The sequence below is a fragment of the Leptonychotes weddellii genome, chromosome 11 (assembly GCF_054177405.1).
Source record: "Leptonychotes weddellii isolate Sample4059 chromosome 11, ASM5417740v2, whole genome shotgun sequence".
In the NCBI taxonomy this organism is placed as follows: domain Eukaryota; kingdom Metazoa; phylum Chordata; class Mammalia; order Carnivora; family Phocidae; genus Leptonychotes; species Leptonychotes weddellii.
Window position 1 is genome coordinate 40,329,845 of NC_138379.1, and position 20,810 is coordinate 40,350,654.

Here is a 20,810-nt window from a genome sequence, read left to right on the forward strand (position 1 = left end):
TCAGATTTCTAGCCAACTAACATATTGACTACATTTGGGTCATACGGTCGTCACTAGTTCAATTTAACCCTAGCTCTCTGTGTGTGAATTTTGGGGGTGGGGGGGTTGGACAGAAGGGTGTGTATGTATAAAGCTATGGGTGGAGCAGGCTCTATGAAATGTTTATTTTACAACAATACCATTATAATGAGTAGAAAAGGACACATGACTGATGTTGATAGAGAGAGTTTGCTGTATCCATGCTTTGGAAATGTTTAATGGACAGAAGGAAAGAGATGGAATGGAAGCTTGATGACATGGTAAAACACAGAGAAGTTGTGGTGAGCATCAATGGCTTTTGCCAGTCAAATATCACTTCAGCTTTTGACTTGCAGTAGTATTGCATTTTTGGTGCTTATTTCTGTTCTTTTCATCTATATTTGTTCTAAGCACATCTAAGCTTTACACCTATTCTAGAAATTTTAGTATGAATTGTGTTTTTATTTTTATATAGTTCAAAATATTTTCTAATTTTCCTTTTGGCTTCTTCTTGGTCAAGTGAGTTATTTATAAGCATGTTGTTAATTTTTAGTTTAATTCCATTGTGGCTAGAAAACACAGTTTATGTAGTTTCAGCCCTTTTTAATTTATAGGCATTTTAAAGATCCAGAATATAGTCATTCTTGCTTAATATTATGTGTGTTCTTGAAAGGAATGTATATTTTGCTGTTGTTGATCAGAAGGTTCTTTGTGGGGCGCCTGGGTGGCTCAGTTGGTTAAGTGACTGCCTTCGGCTCAGGTCATGATCCTGGAGTCCCAGGATCGAGTCCCGCATCGGGCTCCCTGCTCGGCAGGGAGTCTGCTTCTCCCTCTGACCCTCCCCCCTCTCATGCTCTCTCTCTCTCTCAAATAAATAAATAAAATCTTTAAAAAAAAAAAAAGAAGGTTCTTTGTGTGTCAGATTCAATTTGTTCATGTGTTCTGTATCTTTAGTAATCTTCACTGAGTTGTTTAATTACCAAAAAGCTGTTGAAATATTCAACTACAATTGTGGATTTGTCTAATTCTCCTTTCGGTTCTATCAGTTTTCACTTCATTGTTTTGGGGCTCTGTTATTAAGTGTGTACACGTTTAGGTCTGTTATGTTTTCTTGATGGATTAAGTGATTTATTATTATTATTATTTTTTTTTCTTCAAAATCCTGTTTTTATTTTCTCTGGTATATACCCAGAAGTGGAATTGCTGGATTATATGGTAGATGTATTTTTTATTTTTTGAGGAAACTCCATACTGTTTTTCATAGTGGTTGAACCAATTTATATTCCTACCAATGGTGTAGGAGTTTTCTTTTCTTCACATACTTGCCAGCACTTGCTATCTCTTGTCTTCTTGTTAATAGCCATTCTAACAAGTGTGAGTTGACATCTCATTGTGGTTTTGATTTGCCTTTCCCTGATGATTGGTGATATTGTGCATCTTTTCCTGTACCTGTTGGCCATTTGGGTGTTTCTTTGGAAAAATATCTATTTAGGGTTTTTTTTTTTTGCATATTTTTAAATTAGATTTTTAAAAATTTTGAGTTGTGGGAGTTCTTTATATATTTTGGATATTAACTCCTTGTCTGATATATGGTTTGCAAAAAATTTTCTCCCATTTTGTAAATTGTTTTTCATTTTTGTTATTTATTTATTTATTTATTTTTATATTTTTGCTTTGCAAAAGCTTTTAAGTTTGATGTAGTCCCATTTGTTGATTTTGGTGTCATATCCAAAAAAATCATTGCCAAGACCAATGTCAAAGAAATTCTTCTCTATGTTTTCTTCTGGTAGTTTTATAATATCAGGTCTTATGTTTAAATCTTTGAACCATTTCAAGTTAATTTTTGTGAGTGGTATAAGATAGGGGTCCAATTTCATTGCTCTGCATGTGTTTGTTCAGTTTTCCCAACACCATTTGTTGAAGAGACTTTTTCCCATTGGGTGTTCTTGGCTCCCTTGCTGAATATTAGTTGACCATATAAGCAGGGGGTTAATTCTGGGCTCTCTACTCTGTTCCATTGGTCTATGTGTCTATTTTTGTGCCAGTACCATACTGTTTTTATTACCAAAGCTTTGTAGTATAGTTTGAAATCAAGAAGTATGATACCTTCTGATACCTTCAGCTTTGTTCTTTCTTCCTCAGTATCGCTTTGGCCATTCCAGGTCTTTCGTGGTTCATGTGAGTTTTAGGATATCTATTTTTTCTATTTCTGTGAGGAATGCCATTTTGGTATTTTGATGGGAATTGCATTGAATCTATAGATGGTGTTGGGTAGTATGGACATTTTAACAATATTAATTTTTCTAATCCATGAATACAGGATGCCCTTCCATTTATTTGTGTCATCCTCACAGATCTTTCATTTCCTTTGTTAAATTTATTCATAAGTATTTTATTGTTTTTGATGTTGTTATAAATGGCATAGCTTTTAAAATTCTTTATTTAAATTCAATTTAGTTAACATATACTGTATTATTAATTTCAGGGGTAGAATTTAGTGATTCATGAGTTGCATATAACACCCAGTGCTCATTACATCAAGTGCCCTCCTTAGTGCCTCTCACCTAATTATCCCATCCCGCTCACCCATCTTCCCTCCAGCAACCCTCAGTTTGTTTCCTAGAGTTAAGAGTCTCTTATGGATAGGGCGCCTGGGTGGCTCAGTCGTTAAGCGTCTGCCTTCGGCTCAGGTCATGATCCCAGGGTCCTGGGATCGAGCCCCACATTGGGCTCCCTGCTCGGCAGGAAGCCTGCTTCTCCCTCTCCTACTCCCCCTGCTTGTGTTCCCTCTCTCGCTGTCTCTCTCTGTGTCAAATAAATTAAAAAAAAAAAAAAATTAAAAAAAAAAAGAGTCTCTTATGGTTTACCTCCCCCTCTGTTTTTATATCATTTTATTTTTCCTTCCCTTCCCCTATGTTCATCTGTTTTGTTTCTTAAATTTCATGTATGAGTGAAATCTATGGTATTTGTCTTTCTCTGACTGACTTATTTTGCTTAGCATAATACCATCTAGTTCTATCCACATCATTGCAAATGGCAAGATTTTATTTTTTCTGATGGCTTAGTCATATTCCATTGTATATATATGCCACATCTTTATCCATACTCTGCTTTCTCTTCAGATCATACAAATCTTTCACCTTTAAACTGATATATTATTAGAAATATACCTCTTGGGGCGCCTGGATGGCTTAGTTCGTTAAGGGGCCAACTCTTGATTTTGGCTTGGGTCATGATCTCAAGGTCCTGGGATTGTGCCCCAAGTGGGTCTCTGTGCTCAGCAGGGAGACTGCTTCTCTCCCTCTCCCTCTGCTCCTCCCCCACCTACTCATGCATTTGTGTGCTCTCTCACTCTCAAAATAAATAAATAAATCTTAAGAAACAGGTAATAAGCCTCTTTTTCTTATAATATTTCTTATCCTGAAGTCTTTTCTCTGTATTAATGTAGCCACTCCAACTTTCTTTTGATTATTCTTTCATGATATATCTTGTTTACCTCCTTTTACTTTTAACTTACCCGTGCTTGTATTTTTTTAAAAGATTTTATGTATGTATGTATGTATTTATTTATTTTTTTAAAGATTTTATTTTTATTTATTTGACAGAGAGATAGACAGAAGAGCACAAGCAGAGGGAGTGGCAGAGGGAGAGGGAGAAGCAGGCTCTGCACTGAGCAGGGAACCTGATGTGGGACTCGATCCCAGGACCCTGAGATCATGACCTGAGCCGAAGGCAGACGCCCAACCATCTGAGCCACCCAGGCGCCCTGTATGTATGTATTTAGAGCTGCAAGCAAGGGAGGGGCAGAGGGAGAGAGAGAATCCACAGACTCCATGCTAAGTGTGGAGCCCAGCATGGGACTCGATCTTATGACCTTGAGATGCTGACCTGAGTGGAAATCAAGAGTCAGTCGCTTAACCAAGTGAGCCACCCAGGTGCCCCTTCCTGTGCCTGTGTTTTTATTTTTATTTTTTTTAGGATTTTATTTATTTATTTGACAGAGAGAGAGAGTACAAGCAGGGGGAGCAGCAGGCAGAGGGAGAAGCAGGCTCCCCACTGAGCAGGGAGCCCAATATGGGACTCAATCCCAGGACTCTGGGATTATGACCTGAGCTGAAGGCAGACGCTTAACCAACTGAGCCACCCAGGCTCCTGTGCCTGTGTTTTTAAAGTAGGTTTTTAACAGGTAGCACAAAATTGGTTCTTGCTTTTTTATACAGTCTTACAATCTCTGCTTTTAGTTGCAGTGTTTAGATTGCTCATATTTAATGTAATTATTGATATGGCTGGGTTTAAATCTATGATACTGCTATTTGTTTTCTATTTTCTTCTTTTTCATTCTTTTTTCCCCTCTTTTCCTACATTCTTTTTATGATTCCATTAGATCCTTTTGTTGGCTTATTAGCCATACCTTTGTTTTGCTATTGGTTACTCTAAAGTTTACAGTATACATCTTTAACTTATCACAGTCTACCTTCAGGTAATATTATACCACTTCATGTATAGGGTAAGAAACTTATCTTTTGCACTCATTGTCATGTTTTACTTCTGTATATGTTGTAAATCTCATAGTATACTGGTATGATTTTTGTTTTCAATAGCCATTTTTATTTTAAAGAGATTAAACAGTGGAAAAATGTCTTTTATATTAATCCACCTATTCTCATTACTGACACTCTTGATTGTTTTGTGTAGATCCAGATATATTATGTTCCATCTGCTTGAAGAATTTCCTTTAAAATTTCTTATAGTGTAGCTCTGCTGGTCATGGATTTTCTCAGATGTTGTTTGTCTGAAAAAATGTTTATTTCGCTTTCATTTTTGAAAGATACCTTTGCTGGGCATAAAAATCTAGCTGACAGATTTAGTTTCTTCTGGTTTACATGGTTTCTAACATGAAATCTTCTGTCAGTCTTATCTTTGTTTCTCTGTACATGTGTCTTTTTCTCTCTTCTGACTGCTTTTAAGAATTTCTTTTTAGCAAAAAAAAGAATTTCTTTTTAGCAGCAATTTCCAGCAATTTGATTATTAAGTGGTCTGTTGCACTAAAGACATTTTTATTCTCCTTGGAGTCATTGAGCTTTTTCGATCTGTGGAGATACATACATATATATATATATATATGAAAATTTGGAAAGTTTTCAGCCATTATTTCTTTAAATATTTTTCTGCACCCCTCCCTCTTTGCAGGATTCCAATTATACATTTGTTAAACTGTTTGTTTGATATGGTCCTATGGGCCACTGAGACACTGCTCGTGTTTTTAATCTTTTTACTCTTTGTACTTCATTTTGGGTCATTTCTATTGCTATGTCTTTTACTTCTGCACTTATTTATTGTTAATCTCATCTGATACTTTTTTTTGTGTGTGTGGGTTTTTTTGTTTTGTTTTGTTTTTTGCCATTTAAGATTTTGTTTCTTTTCCATTGTCAGAAGTTTCATTTGGATGTTTTATATATCTTTTAATTCTCTTTCTATCATGTTTTCATTTACCTTCCTGAACCTATGAGGCAGTTTTTAATAGCCATTTTAATATTCTCACTTGCTATTTTTATCCTATCACTCATTTCTGGGCCTGTTGATATTGTTGATTATTCTCTGGAAATGGGTTGTATTTTCCTGCTTCTCTTCACATTTGGTATTTTTTTTCAAGATTTCTAATTTTATTACTATATAATGTTTTATCATTAGAAATCTATTTCTTTTTAAAAAGCTTTTTTTTAGTTTTATTGAGATAATTGACAAATAAAAATTGTAAATACTTAGGCTGTACAATATGGCTTTTTAAAGATATACAATGTGATGATTTAATATATGTATACATTTTGAAATGATTAGCACAAACAATTAACATATCTATCACCTCACATTTAACCTTTTTGTATATGGTGAGAACTTAAGGTCTACTCTCAGCAAATTTCAAGGATACAATATAGTACTATTAACTATAATCACCATGCTGTACATTAGATCCTCAGAATTTATTTATCTTGTAACTGAAATTTGTACTGTTTGCATGTCTGGTAAATTTTTTATTGGATGCCAGACATTGTTGATCTTATGTTGTTGGATACTGGATTTCACTGTATTTTTTGAAAAAAGAGTATCGGGCTTACTTTTTTCCTGACATGCAATTACATTTCTTGGTATTAGTTAGATCTTTTTCAAGTTTGATATTAAGCTTTGTTAGAGTAGATTCAAAGCAGCTTTTGGGTCAGGTTAATTGAGGCAATGCCCTTCTGATGACTCCAGCTGATGTCATTTGTATTATGAGATCTTTGTACTTTGGCTGGTGACAACCTAAACTATTCTCAGCCCTGGGTAAACTGAAAGTTGTTCAGCCTACTACTTTCTGGTGATTCTTTCACTAGCCTCAGGTAGTTTTATCTTATGTACATGCAGATCAGTACTCAGTCAGAAACTTGAAGGACCCTCTTTGCAGATCTCTGGAGCTCTCTCTGAGTGGCTCCCTTCTCTCTGGCACTCTTTTCTGCACATTCCAGTCACAGCAGACTTTCTGAACTGATTTCTGTCTTCTCAACTCATCAAAATCACCAGGATTTTTGGAACTTTTGTCCTTGCATTGCAGCCTGGAAATTGCCTTAAGGGCTCATCACATTTTTTTCTCTTCTCACAGAGATCTTGGTTCTGTGCTGCCTTTTGTCCAATGACTAAAAAATTGTTTCATATATTTTGTCTGATTTTCTGATTTTATTGAGGTGAGATGGTAAATCTAATCCCTGGTACTCCATTATGCCTGAAAGTGAATGTCCTATATCATTACTTTTAATTAAAAAATACCTTCCAGTAAGTATTATATCTATATGTTTTATAGCATTAAATATATCTGAAAGACTTATGATAAAATACATCATTCCCCTGTCCCATGCCTTCCCACCTCAGTCCCACTATGTAGAAATAACCTTTTCTTTAATTAATTAGCTTTTCTTTTTATAGCTAAACCCATATTTCAAAGTAATATGCCTCTACTGCTATTTCTCATTTATTTCTGATGTTATCTATTTACTTTCTGTTATAGTGGGAAGGACTTTGGCTTTTTTATACCACTTCTCATTTTCTCATCTTCCATTTTCCCAATAAAATTGTATCACAATTTTTATATAATAAGTAATCAGTGTTATACCATTATGACTATGCAAATATTGCTTATTCCAGAACCTAATGTACTACTGATTCCATTTTATTTCTACATCAGTTTTTAAATTATTCTTCAAATTTATAATTGCTTAATTTTAAAATATGTGCATATTTTGCCATTTGTATCTTCTTAATCTTTTCCAAATGTTTTGTTTTAAAGACATTATATGAAGTCCCCTCTCCGTTTTCATTACAAGTGACCCTCCTGAGGTCCTCTGTGATGCTGGGAAGTTACACATTTGTTACCTGGGGTCTCCCAACCCCATTTTTCTACATGTATCTATTGCTTCCTGTTTTCTATGTCATCATCCTTCTTGGTTAGAATATATCCTTAAGTATCTTCCTAATAAATGGAGATAATTTGGGATAGTGAAATACCTGAAATAACTTTGTTTCACTGTTAAATTTGGTGGATAGTTTGACTGTGTGCAAAATTTTAAGTTAAAAAAAGTTTCCAGTAGAATTTTGAAGGCCTTGGTCCATATTCTTCTGTCATACAGTGTTGTTAAGGAAATACCTGAAGCCACATAATTCTGATTTCTTGTGATTTTTTTTTTCCATTTTAGAATATCTTATAATTTCTTCTTTATTCCCTGGTCCCTGAAATTTCATGTTCATGAACTTTTAAGGTGGCTCTTTTTTCATTTATTGTGCTAGATACCCTGTGGTTCTTTCAATCTAGAGACATGTCTTTGAGAATGTAATAATACCTTTTTTCTGTTCCCTCTCCCTAATTTTCTCTGTTCTTTCTATATCTCCTATAATTTGTATGATACAGTTCTTGAATTTCTCTTCTATTAATTTTTTTTCTTCCCATTGGTCATCTCTTTGTCTTTTGTTTTATTTTCCAAATTTTGGCTTTATTTCCAAGCATTCTATTCAAGTTTTTAACTTTGGGGATCATATATGCTAATTTACAGAGCTCTTTCTTAGTCTCTGAGTGTTTTCTGTTTCCTGTTTAATATATGTGGGTTTTTTTCATATGTAACTGAGGATAATAATTTGGGGAAAATGTTTTCTTCTGTCTTGCATTATCTCTGTTAGATAAGGTGTTTTTTGTGTGTTTGTTTGTTTTAATTTCTCACTTTCATGTTGGAGATTTTTCTCAATTATTTGATGAGCCTTGGTTGTCTGTTTAAGGGTAAGATGTGAAAATGTGTGTGTGTGTGTGTTCAAGTAAGAATGTGTATGAGAGTGGGGGGTGGTGGTGCTTTTCAACTGATGGGCTTCACTTCAAGATACTTGGACAATTAGTTGGTCATTTCACTGGTGCTCCACAAATTCTGGGAAAGAGATTTCTGAAAACCACAAGGGAAGTGCCCGTCTACAAGCATTCTGCCTACAGGGGTCTATATTATGGGAACAAAAGAGGACTTGGTCCTATCACTTCATTTTACAGACCTTCAATTTATCTCTTTGTCATTACTCCTGCCCTCCACCTCTAAGGTGTCTCTGAATCCCGAGTTTCTCCTATTAATTTTGCTAGAGAAGAAAACTCAGCTCTTCTGCCTCAGAAAGAAGTGAGTAGGTTGGGTACCAGATACTTTGATCCAGGTGTTCTGGCTCCACTGAATTATTAACCTTTCCAGGGTTTTATGGAGCAGATTACTTCCTTTTCATGTCCTTCCTCTGGCTTCCTTTACACTGCTAAATCAGTAAGTATTCCTTCAACTTTTAGTCTTCTAAAAATTTATTAAAATCTTATATTTTTTCTGATGTCTCCTTTTCCATGCCTTATGTGGTTTTTAAGAATTATTTTTTTTATCATATTAGTAGGAGCACAGAATGAAGGAGAAATAAACACATGGTAGCATACTACCATCTCTAACCAGAATTCTAGCTTATATAATTTTTATTGATATTGCTATAATGAGCACTTCTTTGTGCCTGTAGCATTTTTTCTCCTTTTGCATTTATGGATTAGTATAGGATCAAAAGCACAAGAAATTAGATTTAAATAATTAGAGGGATGCTTTATCCCATATTTCCGAAGCTAAGAAGAGTTGCAGAGAGAATTTGAGACTGATGGGAAGGGAGATGAAGAGCTTTGTGTCATGTGTTTTCATCTTTTTAAAAATGAGTTTATTTGTAAAGTGACAGGACTGCGAATGTCTTGGACTTGGGGGGAGTCTAGAGCACTTTTGAGAAGTAAGGAGCTATACTAAGTAACATCTACAATCTTAGTTTTTGCCTGAGGCAGGCTCTTTTGGTAGCCTAGAAGACTTAACTCCCCAAGGAAATGAACTATCCATTGGGAAACCCGAGGCTTTATCTCTGAGAGCCAGATGTCTTCCAGGGATTGGGCTTGGTATGTCCAAAGCCCCTACTTTTCCCAAATCCCAGCCCCAATGGACCATGAGTTTGTGGAGAATGAAGAAAGAGTCTGCAAACACCACTCAGCGTAGGAGCTATTCCATAAGTACTCTATGTCTAGGGTGGGACCAACTACCTGCACAAGGCTTCCACCAAATGAAAGACCCCTCTCTTTAGTTGGTTAACCCTCAGCTCTGGGCCTCAGTCCATTGAACTGGACCTGTACCAGAAAGCTCTTTTCCATTGTCAGCAGTAGATGGTTTCTCAGTGCCTGGACCAGGCCAGCAACAGGTGGCCCTGGGCTTCCAGACTAGAGTAGGAACTGAATGACTTGTCTCATTTCACCCTAGTTCCTCCTTGGACTACTAACTTTTCCAAATGTTTATTTCTCCCACAAGGCCTCATATAGTAATGTGAGCACAGTAGAGGCACTAAGAAAAGGCCTATTAGCTAAAAATTAGTCCAAAGAGGAGGGTGGTAAATGACAGCTCCTCTCATTCACATAGGGTTTTACAGTTTTCACAGCCCTTTTCTGGGCATTGGCTCATCTGATTCTCACCACAGTCCTGTGAAATTCTTAGGATAGTGTATAGTGTCTTTCTTTCATAGATGAGGTGACTGAGGCCTAGGTTAGTTACACAGTTTGTCCAAGGTCAGACAGCTAATCTATGTCAGCAGCAGGACTGTCCCAGACTTCTGACTTCAAATCCAGAACTATTTCCAATGTATGATTATGGTCTTGGAGAAATAATAGCAACATTGGATGTGGGAGTCACCAAGAAATGTCCACAATAAGAAATATCCATGAAATTATATGACACCTGAGTCTGCTTTCAGGGGTTTTTATAATCTTGGTCTATCGTTGCATTTATTGATGATTTCCAAATTGTTATCACACCAATTAGTACATTAATTCATTCATTCACTTTTAAAAATATGCCTTAGTTGCTTACTTTGTGTTTAGTAATATTTGGTGGCCAGAGAAAAATACTGGACTCTAGCCCATGATATCCAATAGTTTAGTATAAAGTATAGGATGTAATAGGCAGTATGTAAATTTCTTATTGCTACTATAGCAAATTACCACCAATATAGTGGCTTGAAACAACCCGATTTTTTTTTTTTATTTTACAGTTCTGGAGGTCAGAATTTTGAAATGAGTTTCACTGGGCTAAAACCAAGGTGTTGGCAAGGCTGTATTCCTTCTGGAGCCTCTAGAGAGGAATTCATTTCCTTCCTTTTCCCAGCTCCTATGGCCTCCTGCATTTCTGGGCTCATGGTCTTGTCCATCTTCAAACCTAGCAATGGCTGGTTGAGGCATTCACAATGCCATCTCTCAAGTTCTGGCTCTTCTGCCTCCTCCTTCCATATTTAAGAAAACTCATGATTACTTTGGACACACCTGGATAACCAAGGATAATTAAGGTCAGCTGATTAACCACCTTAATTCCCTCTACAACCTTCGTTCTCCCTTTCATGTAACATATTCACTGGTTCTAGAGGTTAGGATATAGATATCTTTGGGGATTTACTACAGATAGTAAGAGATCTTACCCTGGAAAAACAATAATGTTGTAATTCCAGGCATCATGCATCCAAGAATCAAATGAGTTTTATAGGCCATAAATGCAGAGAGCAGGGAGGAAAGCTCTCCTCTGGGCTGGAGTGATCAAGGAACTCTTCATATTAGGCTAGGAAGCAAATAAGCAATGTCTCAGGGGTAAGGAGGAACATAGGAAGCGACAAGAGAACACAGAGCTAATCTGGTGAAGACAGAGTTTTGAGTGCATGAATCTGGTGCTCGTATATCCATGGGCCTCATTTGATTATTGCTGGCTTTGTCCCTTCTCTATTTTATAGAAGGGAAAGCTGAGGTTCAGGAAGTTTGAATACCTCATGAGAAAGTTAGTTGCCAAAACTTCTGGCAAAATGGAAAGGGGGTTTTTCATGGTTCTGGGAAGAGGAAGAGGCTCCAACTTTTGCCACTGCCCATGAATGTTCTCAGTAAACCAAAATCTCTGGAATTACTCCCAGACAAAAATCCCTAAAATTGGCTTTCTCTTCTTTGCTCCAGATCATCTTCTCATAGAATGTGCATTTTTCAGAGCCCACTGCTCCATGCCCCTTTACGGTTGGAAGTGGTGGTGGTGGTGATGGTGGTGGGTGGTTCTGGACCACAGGTGTTGAGATAAGGAAAATAGAGCTTCTCTTGAGACATTTTGGGAAGTCTTTTTGCTCCAGTATTAGATTACCATTCAGGTCACATTGGGTCATCAACTCTGGGCCTTTGCCTAAAGCTTTAGCTCTGTTTTTAGCTTCTTGTTTGGGAAATGTGAAGAAGCACAGTGCAGAGAAAAAGCACAGTGAGGAAAAGCAAAAAGATTTTTCTAGCTCTCTGTGCTAGCTAACCCGGAACTGTAGGCAAGTCACTTTTCCCAGTCTTAGTTTCCCTACCTGTCAAATGGGTTGATTTGGCATGATAAATCTTTGAGTTCTGAGAGTCTGTGTTCATGATTGTAGGACTCAGCATAAGCGGAGGTCAAAAGTGGACCTGGATTCACCACTCATAAGCTGACCTCCCCATTTCCCCGACTTTATGATTTACTTTCCTCATGTGCTTTAGGTCTCTTCCTCACCTTGGTTTGGCAACCCTTTCATTGGAGATGCCCCCAAATATGTGTCATTGGATGTCACTCATTCATTCATCATCCAACAATTAAGTGCCCATTTTTGCAAGGTGAGCAATTCCATTTTCCAAAGCCTTCTTGTTAGGTAGGAGGGAAGTGCAATCCAGGCTTATTGAATCATAGACAGTGGAGAATTCTGAGTTGGAAGGACATTTAGAAGCCATCATGTTCAATAACTTTCTTTTTACAAACAAGGAAACAAAAGCCCAAAGAAATGAAATGATTTGCCTAAGTTCACACAGCTAGCAAATGTCAGAACTGGGAATAAGAATCAATTTTCCCGTCTTCCAGCCCAGTCCTCTGCCTTCTCCCTCCATTATCTACCACATTCTATTAACTGATTTGAAAACAAAGCTGTAATGAGCCCTAAATTATTTTCTCCTTCAGCACAAAGAATTTTTAATTGGGGAAGGATGTGCCCAAATTTGTGATGAGAAACAATTAACACAGCCTCAGTGGAATTACTGGGCCATGGCCCATTGTTTCAGCAAAGGCATTCTATAATGGGAGGAAAAAGAAGATGAGGAGAGAGAGAATGCTGTTCTTCCTTGTTCTGGAAATCTTTTGTCTCCCTATTAAGTGTTTGTTTGCCAAACATGAGCCTAGTAAGTTGCATAGCCCAAGCAATTCCAACTATCTACCCTAATTCCTCAGTGTTACATTTGGTAGCTGGTATCTCAGTTATATTTCATTGCCAAGCCTCGTGAATCGACCTCGGCTGAGTTCTGTCTGTAAAAGGAGGTCTTGGGTACAATGGCTCCATCCTCTTTGTGATCCAGTTGGGACAGGTAAGCATCTGCCTTATTTGTCTTCAAACCTGGCCACCCACCCCACACCATATGGAGCCAATGAAAGTCAGAGACCAGTCACAACTGCAAGAAGAGCAATTGCCTTTGACTCTTTTATTAATTTCTTCTCTGGTGTTTTATTCTCTATTCCATTCTGGTTTGTACCAGATTCCCCAATTTTTAGTTTCCTATTTCTAGCCCCATTAAGTCAATCCTTTAACTTAACCAGATTTATTTTGTTCAACTCTTAGTTCTTCCTGGGTAATGGATTACACTCATTTTCTGACTTTTCCTACTCCTGGCCACTTTGGATTAAAGTTCAACCCAGTTCTTATTGGATTTATTTCCCAGAAACCCTTTATCCTTACTCCAGCAATCACTCTGCCTGGCTCATCCCTATAGGCTTGATTAGTCCCCTGTAAGGGGTAACTTGACATCCAGGCCACTGTGTCTATCCCCAGGACTCACTCAGATCTCTCCAGCTAACTGCTTGGATCTGCCACTTGTATGTCTCCTTCTTATTTCCCTGCCCTTATGCTTTACTTTCAGAACCTGCTTTGGACCTCTTCCTCACCTTGTTTTGGCAAGCCTTTTGCATTATTTGTTTATCTACCACAGCTCCTCACCAGCTCTGGGCTCTGCTGTGGCATCATTGGGACATTAGGTAAGAGACTGTCCCTCTAGTCCCTTACACATTCTTACTAGGGTGAAATCACAGCTCCTTCATTCTCATGCAGTGGCCCTGCTGCCAAAGAAGAAATATGTAGAAATGACTAGTGATTTTCCCCTGGCACTTTTAGCTGAATGTTTTGAATCTCTTGCATATCTGGAACTTGAAACTAACCACAGATTCCTAGGGTTAAAAAAAAAGCTTAAAGATCAAGTCTAAAATTTCTCAAATTGTGGTTCTGTGACTACCTGCACCAAAGTCACTATATTAAAAATATGGATTCCAGGTCATCACCCCAGACCAACTGAATTGGGGGAGATTATTAGATTGATGATTAGGCACAACAAAATTTGATAACTGATTTAACCTCCCAGATTCCAGTTGGTATTTCAGTTTAGCCATCCATAGCCATCAAAGGACGCTTCTGGTCTAAGTGGGTCTTGAAAAAGGGAGATTCCAGAAGTTACCAGACTATCAAAGAAATATTGATATTACATGTATCCACTATTTTCAAAGAAACCATCAATTGGTGTACTGGATACCTTCTTTCTATAGAACTCTGACCAGCCATAGTGGGGGATACTAGTTGGCTAAAACACTCAGACTAGCCATGCCTCTAAAGTGAGGATGCACATTTTCCTTTGTGTCTCTTAGGGAAGAGACAGTGTGGGGACAGTTTGCAACAAGTCTCACCTTGTCAGAGTGAAGCTGTCACCTTTGGCACGTAAGTTTGTTTTGATGACTGTAATAAGTGAAAGTATGTGTGGTGAAGAAAAAGTAGGTCACCATTTTGAGATCCAAAAATTGACAAAAAATTTTTATGCGAAAGTATATCTCTATGGGAGGTACCTATCAAATTAAGAGAAGCTTATGAAAATGAAGTTAAAATATGTAAAGAGGGTAGGGAAGAAAGCTGGATTGTTGGAAGAATCTGTATAGCATCATAGATTTTTGTAGGAAGGGTCCTCAGAAATCAAGTAGACTAGTGGTTTTCAAGTTCTTTTTAGCACTTGGGCTCATTTGTCAAACAAAATCTTATGCAGAAATCTAATATGTAAAACAGATAAGTACAGAGGTGCTCTGGTTAAAGTGTGAGTGTGTGTATATGTGTGTGGTATTAGTCAGAATAAGCTAAGTTATGTGCAGTAAAAAAGAGCCCCCCGAATATTTCAGCCGTTACAACAAAAGGTTTTCTTGTTCATGTTAAATGTCTGTCATAGGTGGACTTGGGCTCAGCTCACAGCTTCATTCCAGAACCCAAGTGGATAAAGCAACCACCATTTTGAATATTGCTGGTTTCCATGGCAGAAGAAACAACTCTGAAGAGTATTGCATTGGTAATTAAATGTCTGATTTGAAAGTGACACACAGCACTTCTATTCAGATCCCATAGGCCAAAATCAGTCGCATAGCCTTACCCAATCACAAAGGTGCCAAGAAGTACAATCCCACCATGTGCCCAGGAGGTATTTCCTAGTGAAAATATTTGGTAGACACCTCCACTGTTTATCACAATGAGCAAGTATGTGTGTGCACATGTGTATGTATGTGTGAGCACTCCCTTACCCCCAGTGTTCTCCCTAGATACCTCCAAGGAGCTCCTAGACTCCTTGAAAACTATTTGAGTCAGCTCCCCTATTTTATAAATGAAACTGAGGTCGAGTTGCTTAGTTAAGGTCAAATAATATCAAAACCTAGCCCATAGTGGAGCTCTCTTGGCTCTTAAGCCAAGGCTCCTCCCATTTAGTTCAGAACATGGTATGTGTGTGTGTGTGAGAGAGAGAGAGAGAGAGACAGACACAGATAGACAGAGACAGAGGGAGACATAAAGAGAAAAAGGTGATTCAAGAGTTAAATGTAGATAAAGACTCCTTCTGGAAGGAAATGTGAACTTGAGGAAATTTTCCATGAAGGCTTGCCATGCATTCCAAGTGACAAATAGATGCAGTAAAGACATTATATTTGCTCTGATTACCCAGGGGATGCTGGGCAATATAAAGAGTTTTTGAAGAGAACAGCAACTGATGATGAAACGTGGTATTTCTAATGTGGTGAGGAAGCCGAGCAGAAATCACCAACTTTGCTGAGACCTGGGAGAAATACTCAAGTCAAGATCACAAGTGAAGAGGGCATCAATTGATTTCATTCAAGCCAAGGGCTTTGTGCTGGGAACATTTATCCCACAGGATGAAGCAGTTCCATTGGGTTCAGCAAACATTAGCAACTACCTCCTTTGTTCGAAGCACGGGGTTCAGCGCCAGGGATCCCATGACAAATAGCACACAGTCACAAGAAGAGATGGTGAGATGTGCACTTTGAGGTATGGAAGCAGTGGAAGATACAGGACTCTCAGATGATTAATATGTGTGTGTAGGGGGTGTGGGGGTGGGCAAGGAAAAGTGCATGGAGAATGGCTCCCAAGTTTCCCTTTTTCTCGTGTTTCTCACTGGGCATTTGGGGTAGGGCAGTCCCTTGGGCAGGTCGCTCCCATATACAGCAGGACATGTAACACTTCTAAACTCAGTGCTGCATTCTTAGTCATTCATTGTGACCCCCCCCCAAAACATACATACACCACTTCCGTATGTCCCTGGAGGGGCTGTTTCCTCTCCTTCCTATCTGTCCCCCTTCAGAACTACTAACTCTTCACCCTCACCTTCCACACTACAGCCAGAATAATCTCTCTTATCTTCCTAAAATTACACATATCATCCCATCCTCCCTCCACCTAACTCCTTCATTGCCTTGGTAGGTGTCATATGAGGTTGCGCCAAGTCTAGGTCCTTCCTATGTCTCCACCCTCATCCTTCTCCACTTTCTCCCTGGTCCTTCATTTTCTCCCACCTATGCTCCAAATACACAAAATCTGCTTGCATTTGTCTTAGAAAGAGAGCCTAATGCTCTTTCCCACTGCTGTGCTTTTGCATGTGTTTTTCTCTTTGGATGGTCTCCTTTGTCCACCTGGTGAAATCCTGCTCCCACTGGTTTGATCACTCTTCCTTATGATCACTAGCCTGAACCCAACTTTGGTTTGTCTTGATCATACTGCTTGCTGTTATTTTTTTACTTAGAGCAAACTGTATAGTATAGTACTAATGGCTCAGGTAGATTATACGAATGTGCCCTGCTTTAATATTTAACACCTGTAAATTGGACTCGCAATCTCCGTTTCTTCTGTAAAATGAGAATAATAATAATAGTAATTATAGTAATAATCCTGCATAGATTTATTCTGAGGATTAAGATAATGCAAGTAGAGTACAAGCTAACCAAAAGGCTAGTTATTATCATCATAGTTATGATTGTGAACATTATTTTGATATTTCCCCCACCAGACTATGAACTCCTTGGGGGTAGACATCTTGTTGAAAGCAACTTTGTATTCTTAGTTCTTTGCATAATGCCAGGCAAATGGGAGGTCCTCCACATAGTTTTGACTGAATGAACTTAATCAATCAGGAAAGTGTTAAATTGTGCTCAGTGAGTAATAGGCAGGAAAATGTCATGTATGTTTTAAAATTTCAACTAACATTTTTGAAAAAGAAAAACATTTTTTTCCCTTGAAAGGCATACTTCATTTGTTTGGGAACTTCATCAATGTGAACCTGCTAGTTTCTGGATGGTGCCCAAGCGATGACCGTATACTCTTTTACTCTAGAGAGGAGTGTGGGAACATGGGTTTGCAGTCAGCCCCAGTGGGTTCACATCCAGGCTTTGCTACTTTCTAGTTACAGAACTTGTTACCTAAGCTTTGTAGAGTGATTGCAAATCTATCAATCTTGTTGGATTATTTGGATTAGAACTAGTTAGTTTTACTCCATTGCTTACCATATTTCTGGTACTTATGGGGTGCTCATGAAATGTTAGTTATTTCACCTTGAATTGCTGGATGAATTTTTTCTTAGTAAGCTTATGAGTCACTTGGAGGTGGGGATTCAAGGTCTGTGTGTCAGGGATCTGTGGTTGGCAAGGACAGACATTCACTGAAGCTCATCCAGCTCAAAAACTGTTCTGCTTTTCCTAAGCATTTCTCCTTCATTCCTCTCTGTTCAACTGGCTTCTCTGTGTATCCCTCTGCCTGTACAAGACCCATCATGGTTGCCATAAGATGGTGGTGTTATCCCCTGACTGCATCACTACACTCCCTGACTCCACTGCTAACAGACTTAGGCTTTTGTGTCTCAAGCACAAATTCCTGGGAGAGAGAATCTGATTGGGCTAACCTCTGGTTAGGAGGTGCCCCTCTCTTTTTTAATTAGCTTTGCTGGAAGTGGGGCTGAGGGTGGTGGAAGAAGCAGGGTCGCAGAGGTGCCAGCCAAGGGGGAGGTTTTTTTCCAGAAAAAGAATGTGGGGACTTCTGGTACAGTGTCCTGTCCTCTAGGGCTCTGTAGTCTTTCTGTGTTCAGTGAAAGAGAGAGGAACAGGAGGGAAAGATGAGATTTTCTGACAGAGCAAAAGTGCCATCATATCGACTAATTTTATTTTTTTCCTCTGGCTATTGCACATGCGGTCTTCCTTGTTTTTCATTTGTTTTGATATTGCTTTTGTTGTTTTTAACCTCTTCTGAGGTGCCACCAGGAACATCAGCTTAGTTTTGATGGGATCCAAGGAAGTCCTGTCACTTGCCTCATCATGCACACCTCTTAATTCTATTCTTCTCAGGTTAAGCCCTTAAAGGTAGTCATTAAAATAAACCATCAGGCTGGAGCTTAATTGATCAAGTAATTATGAAGAAAATGAAATTAGAGATTTCAGCAACATCTAAGACAATGGGGTATCTCCTTCCCATCCTATGACTCCCAACACCTTTCTTCCCCCATTATTGATCATGTAAATTGTACCTTAATGTTTCTGATGGCGCTAAACCTACAGTCATGACCTGTGGTCTCACACACAATCAGGTTAGGAAGCTGTGGTACGAAGAGGGTCTCCCAACTGAGAGCCAGGGGTTAACATGGAGGTAAGAGGAGCTCCTCTATGCCAGGGGCTGGAACATCAAGAAGGAAGGGAGCTCATGCTGGGCTACAGGATCATTAGACCCAAAGGCCTGGGACTGGCTAATAGTGGTCCTTTGAGCAGTATGAAAAGATTCCACCTTAAAAACCCAATCCCAAGGGCAAGCATTGTATATTGCTTCTTGTTTGCTCGCTTCCTCAGATATCACTGATCAGGGAAGATTTAGGGTTTCTCTTTTTCTTTCCTTTTCCCTTTTTCTCCCCTCTAACATCAACCTGATGGCACAGAGCTTGAAAATCCTCAAGTTTAGGGTTGACTGGAATCAGATCTGGCTGTGCCCATCAGCTGCTGGGAGGCTTGGAAGGTCCCAGGAGAGCCCTACCTTTGAACCAGAACCCCTTTGCCACCATCTGCACACAGATCCTTTGTAGTGGAGACAGAAATTTTTGTTCTCCATAAACAACAGAGCAGTACTTTCGTTGGACACTTCCCTCTGCTGAGAATTTGGAGTAGCACTTTATCAACCCTGAGTGCACTGCCTAGCTTTAATGTCTGGCAGAGCATGAATTGTAAACACGTCATTAGACTTAAAGGCTGCCCCGGGATGCTAGCTGAAGGAGAACAGGCCCTGAAGAAAAGAGAAGTTTGGCTGAAAATGAGCTGCTGAATAATTTATCATGAATTGAAAAGTCAATACCTTAAGTGAGGCGTGGTGAAGCTTTGGGAACTTGGAGGTAAACACTGCGAGGATGTAATGTTTGAGAGAATATTACCAAAAGGAATGGCTCTTTGGCAGAAGCAGGAGATGGAGAGCCCATGACCAAGGGCTGGGGTGGGGAGGGGGCAACAAAAGGAGAAGTTAGAGCAGAGCTTGCCTTCAAGGCCACTGCTTCTTAATGGGAGGAGAGGTTAGGCCTGAAAAGAGTTGGGGAATGGTTGAGAACAAATCAGAATGCTGGAGAGGAGTTCCAAGAAGACCTGAACAGTGAACCCAGGAAAGCTTCCTGGAGGAGGGAGGACCCAGGCCTGGAAGGGAGGATTTGATGAAGGGAGGGGAGGGAAGGGAAAGGAAACCTCATCAGACAAACTGTGAAGGTGCAGCAGAGAGAAGCTGAGGAGGGTGGTGGCGGTGCAGGCTGAGGAACGCCACATGAAAGAACGGAAGTGTGCTCAAGTTTGGCATGGGAACCCCTGCAGATTCTTTGGCAGGACGTTGACATTCGTTCATTGATTCATTCCACAAATAATCAGCATATAATTGAGTAGCTGTGTTCCAGAGACTCGGCTGTGCCTGCCATGGTGAGCACAAGACAGGCATGATTCCTGACCTCACAGAACTTACATTCTAGTAAGGAAAACAGATAATCAATAAATTGTAAGCACATTCATTGTGCTAAGTGGGCTATATGCACCGTCTCAATCCTTACTGTGAGGTTAAGAGGTAGATGAACTAATTATCTCCATTTTACAAATGAAGAAACCGAGGCTTAGGGAGGTTAAGTAATTTGCCCGAGGCAACCCAGCTACTAAATGGTGGGGCTACAAATCTGTAATGCAATGACATAGTTATGATTTTGGTTAAATGTTAGATGGGGAAGTAGATGGGGCCATGGGCCATTGTTGGACACATGATTTTGTTCAGGGGGTCAGGGAGGCTTTCTGGAGGACGGAGCTAAGAGGACACCTGCAAGATGAGTTGGGTGATGTGAGATTGAGTGGCCCCTTGGTGAAGGGGTGGGTAGAAGAGATCTACCAGGCCAGATCTGGCCAGGCTCTGAAAGAATGTCAGGGAGGCTGGACTTTATCCTGAGGGCAGTGAGAAGCCACTGAAGGGTTCTAGAGGGGAAGGATGGAGAGTGTGTGTGTGACAGAATCAATTTTGCATTTTTAGGAGATCACTGTGGCTGCTTTGCAGGGAATTGATTGGTGGGGCCAGGAGTGCAAGCTGCTGGAACAGTGAGGACGTTGAGAAACAGGAAATAAGTGAACCAATAAATGTGTCAAACCCTTGAATGGTTTAGTCATAGAAGAGTCCCTCAGTCCCGTGCTCAAAGCCTTTTTTCCCCCACTTACATCCAATTCTAATAATTCAGCTGTTTGTTTTCCCAATTTGTAGCAGATGAGTAATAACTCAAGAAAGAATTCGAGAATGCAGTGGGAAGGAAGCACTAGCCACCATGAAAAGTGGCAGCTTGATTCTAAGGAAAGACACATTAAAAA

The 20,810-nt window shown here is 39.2% G+C and overlaps 1 protein-coding gene across 2 annotated transcripts in view; it reads left to right on the top strand.

Moving 5' to 3' along the window:
- The window catches only part of LOC115937903 (uncharacterized), a 176,446-nt gene extending 155,843 nt beyond the window's left edge, over window positions 1–20,603 (top strand). For both annotated transcript variants that reach the window (XM_081798613.1, XM_081798612.1), the window contains 4 exons: window positions 12,113–12,226; window positions 13,514–13,628; window positions 14,289–14,358; window positions 14,855–20,603. In XM_081798613.1, the coding sequence (XP_081654739.1) occupies window positions 12,113–12,226; window positions 13,514–13,628; window positions 14,289–14,358; window positions 14,855–14,903 (348 nt within the window). In that variant the 3' untranslated portion in view covers window positions 14,904–20,603. The remainder of the gene's footprint in view (window positions 1–12,112; window positions 12,227–13,513; window positions 13,629–14,288; window positions 14,359–14,854) is intronic.
- Window positions 20,604–20,810: the final 207 nt, after the last annotated feature.